We start from the raw sequence: 7536 nt of genomic DNA on the forward strand, positions 1-7536 counted from the left end.
AGGCGACAGAAGTGGATTACTGGTGCATGTCTTTTTGTATGAGGAGATAATTGCAGCTCCTTGAGTACAGGTGAGGCACAAATGAACACAAAAATGAAGACCACGGGAATTTCATTCCAGGAAAACAAAGTGATTATCATCACAGTGCCTTTGTAGCAAACACTTTCTAAACATGTAACCATTTGTGAACCGTTTCCTATTCATCTTTATAAATAAGTGAGTTCATGAGTGGACTGTGGCTCATATTGTGTACTCTCAATGTATAGACTCACATATTTAGCACTCTGATTGTAAGTTACTCTCAAAACAATGAACGCTATCAACCTGCTGTGATGCGTTAAAGAAGACCTACACTAAAGGACAAAAATATCTGACAAATTATGTTGACCCTGTGAACATTACATTAATTTGCAATGTTGTAACACACCACTATTATGCTATAGTAACTATCACATCTCCTCTGGGAAAGGGCTTTGCGCGGATTTTTAAATCCGGCTGCAGGGATTTTATCCACAACATTGTTGGTGGAGTCAGGCACTGATGCTGAAGATAAGGCCTGTCTTTGAGTCTGCACTCCAATTTATCCCAACAGCGCTCAGTGGCATTGAACTTGGGTTTTGTGCAGAAAAATTACTTCACACCTAACTTATAAAGCCTTTTTCTTTACAAACCTGGCTTTGTGCAAAGGGGTACTGTTATCCTTCCAGATATAAGTCCTTCCTCCAAACTGTTGCTGAAAAGACTACCAATCTCAGAAACAAAGGGTCGTAGTCCAAATAGTCTAAATTGTCCATGTTAAACAAAGCAACAGCTACTTCATATATGATTTTAATGACAGTTTACACTTTTACACACTTTATGGTTGCTTTTGATGAAATTGCAATTCTCAAAATGTTTTTTGTTTGTGTCTTATCTTACGTACCACAGTCAGAGTTAGAAAGACCAGTCCTCAAATCTGTCTTTCGCACATTTTCCCTGTTGAACACCTGAATGACTTGGTTCACATCTGGTGGGAACTGGCAACTGCGTGGGATTAAGTCCATGAAACCAGCTCCACTGTGAAACATGTCTAGATTGGAAAAAGTAACAATCTCACACTAATATTAGCTATAAAATAAGATGAAACACATTATTACAATATATAACATCACACCACAAAAGTAACACTTTGATCAACTGAAAAATACGAACTGACTGAGACACCCTTTTTGGTAGATAGAGTAGGTGTGCAGTGGGCAGCCAGTAATGTGCAGCTGTTATCACTGCTGAGCCATATCAGCCTTGAACAAAATCTACCACTGAGTTCTCAGCCAGCCACAGAAAAACAGCCAACTGTTTGTCTCTCTATCTCTCCAAACACACAAACATAATTTCACACAAACTCACAAGAACAAAGACCACTGGCTTGCTTCTGTGGCAAGTACTTAGGTACTGTATCTTTATTAAACACATTTGGAGTAGCGTATTGGGTAAGTCGATAAAACTTCAAAATTTGAAACCAGCAACCAACTGCTTTACCATCATCTGACATTCCCGCATGCTCCGTTCTTACAGTGAAGATTCTCCGGACTTTGCAGGTAGCGAACAACGTGATGCCATCCAGTGTCAAAAATCCCTTGAACAGTTCACCGCTCAGTGATGCAAGGTCGATGCATAAAGTTGACCACTGAGACAGCACATACAATATGAATTTGTAGTTAAAAGCACCACACACAGATAAAGCTCAATACCTACTAAGAAACATGGAGAAGGAAAAAAACAAAAACAAAACAAACAAACAGCTGACAGCAAATTTAATACTAAAGGAATGTCAAAGATGAATAAGATACTCACAACATTGCGTTTCAGTCCAACAAAAGGTATCTTTGCATGCAAAAGTGTGGCAGACACCTCTTTATGCACTGTTGATAAGTGGAGTCTTCTTTTTAGGCCCTCTGAATCAGTTATCCTGTGATTAACAGACAGCAAAGTAGAACATGAATTATCACCAGCATCAGTAGTGCCACTAAGAAATCATGACCTGTGAAAACAAAAAGCTTTATTGGTCTCTAGAGTAAGCTCTTAAAGATGTTTTCACTTTTATCTCACGCTGTGAAATCAGCTGTCATGACATGCTCAAATGGAAGAAGAACAACGACACACAATGTTTTCACCGATTCTTAAAATAGTGTGCGAGTAAATAAGCAGGTAAGTGTAAGAAAATCATTTCAACTTCAGGCAATATCTCTCCCTGATGCTCTTGATATCCAAACAGCAGTTTCTACTGCATACTGTAAGCTGCAGTTTACTGAAGATTTTTTTTGGTAAATATAGAATTTACCAAATTAGACTGAAATAGAATAAAGATTGAAATAATGTGTGTTTTATCCACAATGTAGAGTGGCATTCTTCTTTCAGTGACTAAATGCAGCAGTGACAATATGTGAACACACAATTGCATTATGCAATCAGAGCCACTAAATGCAAACTGTGGAGAAAAACAGCGAGCACTTGACATTCACATTCTACATTTTAATAATGTGACTGTTCAGAATTTATAGTGGCACACAAGATAAAAGCCTTCTTTGTAACAAATTGTTGAACAATATCTTAATAATAAATGGTTATTTAGGCTGTTACATAACAGTCAATGAGGCACTTTGTTTTCTAAGTGGCTCGATGGGTTTTTTCCTACCAGATGTAAACAAGCTGTTTTCACTGTGAGCCCATTGTTATTCAATCACTATTTCTTTGTCACACTGTACATTACTGGAAAAGCATTTTTCACTGTACATTACAATAAGCAAGTACTCTAAGTGAGTACATAAAATGTTATTTTGTTCCGCTCACATACATTTTTCAGCCAGAATGTTAAAGATTTATACCAAAATGTTGAAGTCAGCCAATTGAATTAACATTTATAACATTTGTACCATAAGAACAATCTCTGCGCTACTTACACAAGCTCAGCAGAAAAGTCATGACCGTGAGGAACATTGACTTGAAGCACCAAAAATCTTTGGAGAAGTCCAACTAAGAAAAAAAAACAAACGCAAAGAATGAGTTACTATTAATATTTAGAATTAAATAAAACAACAAGTTGCACATGAATGTATGAAAGTAGTGGAGACTTACGAGACATTTTGCCATTCTCTGGCATTTGCATCTTGACTGTCTGGCTGCTTCCATTCAGACAGTAAACACATCCTTTGACTTCTTTATTATACTCCTAAGGGAGAAAATAATGCATAAGAGGAATTGCTCAGTCTCCGTGTGTTATGACCAGAAGACTACCTGTTGTGTAACTGCTCTCAGAGATGCAAAATTTCTTTTGTGTATTTAGTTTTTGTTTGTTTGCTTTTTATCTGAATAAGTCTATAGCATATATGTTTGGAGAAATGCAATTGTTTCAGTCCTCATATGCAGATGCCAGATTGTCTTTGAGAGGATATAAAGCCTATAGTGTGATTACGTTACTAGTAATAAGCTAATAGTAAGTTAAACATACAGCTCTACAAAATAAATAACTAACTTTATATATGGCTGACGGCCCTCCGCAGAGTTTCCATTTAGCCGCAGGGTCTTTTCCTTGTCCACTGAAGATCTCAACCACAGCTCCACCCTGCAAGAAACAACTAGTTCTCGCTAGCCTGCAGTCGATGTTACATCAGCCTGAAGCTCATATCAGCCCCAAAGAAATGGTATTTTTATACACAGGGCAAGAGTTTTAGTGAATAAAGGGTTAAACTGATTCGGTTAAAATAAGCTTACCTGATAATTATTCCTGAACATTTTACATGACACAACGTCAGCGGTGTGAAAATACTAATTTGACGTGGGCGTACACCCCTGTTCAAATGATAAAGGCAGTTGAGGAACACCAGTTTAGCTAACTCTGGACACGTCTCCATAGCAACCGGCAAAGTCCCGCTTGTAGAGACCAAATCTCGCGAGTGTTTCTGTTTATGTTGTTTGTGTGTTTCCGCTTACCTTAACCTGAACAAAATCCCTATTAGAAGACAGATTAACCCCACAATCCAAATTTGACATGTCTTATAAAGCGCCACCTGACCAAAGGTTAACTAACCAGTCATTTTTCCTAAGCCTTCTGACAGAGGTAATTAGTACTTTTTTCACTATACCTTTTGTCTGTAAAAACAAACAAGAGCCGATGGTAACTGGAATAATGAAATCGGCACAGGTGACTCAAAGAATTCTCAGCTGCTATTTTTATTGTAAATAGCTGTTGTCGTTTACCTGCAACTCATGAAATTCAATAGGCGAATAACCTACTTTCACTTCTGTTTAGAAAAAATCCTGTCTGACACGTAGTTAACGCAATTTTGAAATTAATTTGATGGCAAGATTAGCGGCCTACTTCTGACAGGGTGTTATAAATTAATCAGACATAATAGTTACTCATCGTATAAATTAGTCCCATTATTGACAAAAATGTAGCACAATGAAATTTGAAAGATTTAAACAAGAAAGCTCAGATCACGAAATGTCCTTTGACTCTGCTTTTTTCACAACCAAAGTTTGTTATAGGCCGTTTTTATTGGATTTCACTGCGGGGATTTGTTTTGATGTTTGTTTGTTTGAGAGAAATAAGTTATCTTTTATGTCTCATCATATTTCATGTTGCCAGACAATGTAGATGGGGAGTTTAGCAGTGAAAAGAAACCTCAGAAAAATACAACATTTTTTTTATCAAGAAATATTTGTGGAGTTGCAAAATGTAAGATGTGTTAATTATCCCAAGAATATCATTCCTAAAGGTGCTGCTTAACAAACAGTTAAAAATAGACCAGTGTTTAAGTTCTAGCCTCTCTTGAAATGCTAAAATCCATTATTGTGTCATTGTCACTTGCTTTGTTTACCCTGGCAGCAAAGCTATTATGAGATCAAAAAGATGTCTTTTAATTAGCTACTCAGGGAGGAAACATCCGGAAGTACAACTGTATGTCTTACAGCTTATTAACATTTTTTGCTTGTATCCGACTTCAAATACGACGTGGTCTCAGTTATTTATGGATATAGAACAAAGGAAAACAAAGAAATCTATCCACTCGCACCTATGATGACTACAGTGAGTTTGCCAAACAAGTACTGCAGTCATTTTCATTGTGAGGGAGTTTAGTGTTCAGTGCCACACCAACACCAACATCTTAAAACAAAGCATTGTAACAAAAATATAATGTTGTGAACTGTGAAAATTCTCATACCAGCAGATGAATAACCAAACACACGTCTCCAGTTTGTCAAATGTCAAGTATACACTCACTGGCCACTTTGTTAGGTACCCCTCTTCAGCTGCTCATTGATGCAAATATCTAATAAACCAATTAAATCCAGCAACTCATTGCATTTAAGCATGTAGACGTGGTCAAGATGACCTGCTGAAGTTCAAATAGAACATCAGAATGGGGAAGAAAGTTGATTTAAGTCACTTTGAGTGCAGTGTGGTTGTTGGTGACAGGCAAGCTGGTCAAAATATTTCAGAAACTTATGATCTACTGGGATTTCCCCACAAAACCATCTATAGGGTTTACAGAGAAAGGTCTGAAAAAGACAAGATATCCAGTGAGTGGCAGTTGGGGTGGCTCTGGGTAAAAATGCCTTGCTGATGTCAGAGGTCAGAGGAGAATGGCCAGATGACTTTGAGCTGATTTGAAGAAAAAGGTTAACTCAAATAACCACTTGCTATAATAATTTGCATGGCAAACCTTAAAGCAGATTGGCTACAGCAGCAGAAGACCACACTGGGTGTCATTCATGTCAGCTAAGAACAGGAAACAGACTACAATTCACACAAGCTCATTGGCTCAGGATGGTGGGGTGCTTTGAGTCCCTTAGTACCAGCTAAACATAGGTTAAAGACCTACCTGAGTGTTGTTGCTGGCCACGTTCATCCCTTAATGAGCACAAGGCTTCTTCTGAGGGCTGCTTTAGCAGGATAAAGGGCCTTGTCACAAAGTTGAGATCATCTCATGCTGATTTCTTGAACATGCCAATGAGTTCACTGATGGCTCCACAGTAACCAGATCTGAATTCAACAGAGTACCTGTGGAATGTGGTGGAATTGGAGATTCACATCTGTAGCAATTGTGTGATGACATCATGTCAGTATAGACCAAACTTTATGAGGAATGCTTCCAGCAACTTGTGGAATCTGTGCCATCGAGAATTAAGGCAGCTCTGAAGGTATACCTAGCAAGGTGTACCTAATAAATTGTCTGGTGAGTGCCATAGACATTGGATCATGTTTTGTTTTCTTTTTTCCCCTTTGATTTCCCAGTTTAAAATTTGCATTGTAGCCAATGCAGGACTTTTTGGCCTAGTTTCATCTTATTTTCTTTAAAACAAAAACTTCAACCTCTAAGCAAGGTAAACAGCTTTAGCTTTCATTGTGCCTCTCTGTTGCATAAAAAAAAATTAGGATGTCTTATGGAAAAATGGAGAAAGTCGATTTCCTGCTTATTTATTAAAATGACAATAATTTTATTTATCAACTCCAGAATTGTGTGGTTGTGCTTTCAATCCGTCATTTCTGTTACAACCAGTAAATACAGGTGTAACCAAATTTACCAGCACTGAAATCTCCAAAATTACTACTTTAATAACCACAGCCGTCAGGCCTATTGTTGGTACTCGTTGCTTCGCAGATTCCTTTCTTATTATTTACTCTACTTAAATAATTAGATACCTTTACAAATCTATCCACAGCAGAACAGAAAGTCTTGTTTTAAAGGTTGATAACCTTTTATGAGTGTGGTATTGGAAGATATATAATACTTAAGATTATCTTAAGCTGTTCAGTATATAACATATAGAATCTACCAAGTGTAAAAGCTCATTATGTTCTTTACCTAACCTTAATAGAGAGTACTAAGGTGAAGAAACTCCATCAACCACTGGCTTGTAGTCTCTATATAGTCTGTCCTTTCTGAGTAACTATTTTATTATGGATGCAGAATTGTGTGTAAGATGTGTGCAAGATCAGAAACAGCGTCAACAGAGCATGGTACTTTGAAAGGTTCATAATTGACTTTTTTCTCTGCAGAAATGGCTTGACGCTGATTGGGACAGACAGCATCATTAAAATAAAGCCTGGCATGCAGTGAACACTGATGAAGCCGGTATGGAGAAATCACTTAATAAATCAGCTCTTGTTAGCATACTTAATTATGACTAATTATTCAGTCATTATTTTGAAAAGAATCTATTCATTTACAACAGTCAAAACACATCAATTACTGTTCTCAATGTTAGTTCTGAAATGTTGTAGGGTGACTGCAACACAGAGGATTTCAATGGAATGACCACAGTCATGTCACTGATGCTCTCAAAACACTGGCTTTATCGTGAAACTATTGTGCAGTTCAGGGCTTCTGAGTTAAACTAATCATTTCCATGACTACGCATTGCATTTACACATGATTTGAATGCAGGGATTGAACCTTACAGATGAGCATTTCAGAGTATAGTAGCAGACCTCTACCTTAAAGCCATTTGTATTGATCCAGTCTGGGTTTTTTCTTCTAAATGCTTTGCTTC

The 7536-nt window shown here is 37.4% G+C and overlaps 1 protein-coding gene across 4 annotated transcripts in view; it reads right to left on the reverse strand.

Annotated features, from left to right (window-relative positions):
- Window positions 1-3891, reverse strand: part of cfap20dc (CFAP20 domain containing) — a 30873-nt gene extending 26982 nt beyond the window's left edge. For 2 of the 4 annotated variants that reach the window (XM_039612868.1, XM_031757637.2), the window contains exons 1-7: window positions 3751-3891; window positions 3512-3601; window positions 3115-3208; window positions 2940-3012; window positions 1834-1948; window positions 1519-1666; window positions 923-1069 (exon numbers count right to left, since the gene is read on the reverse strand). In XM_039612868.1, coding sequence (XP_039468802.1) covers window positions 923-1069; window positions 1519-1666; window positions 1834-1948; window positions 2940-3012; window positions 3115-3208; window positions 3512-3601; window positions 3751-3771 — 688 coding nt within the window. In that variant the 5' untranslated portion in view covers window positions 3772-3891. Of the gene's footprint in view, window positions 1-922; window positions 1070-1518; window positions 1667-1833; window positions 1949-2939; window positions 3013-3114; window positions 3209-3511; window positions 3615-3750 lie in introns of all 4 variants that reach the window. The other 2 variants (XM_039612869.1, XM_039612870.1) reach the window with 2 other exon arrangements.
- Between the last annotated feature and the right edge of the window lie 3645 nt (window positions 3892-7536).

The sequence above is a fragment of the Oreochromis aureus genome, linkage group 5 (assembly GCF_013358895.1).
Source record: "Oreochromis aureus strain Israel breed Guangdong linkage group 5, ZZ_aureus, whole genome shotgun sequence".
NCBI classification, from domain to species: domain Eukaryota; kingdom Metazoa; phylum Chordata; class Actinopteri; order Cichliformes; family Cichlidae; genus Oreochromis; species Oreochromis aureus.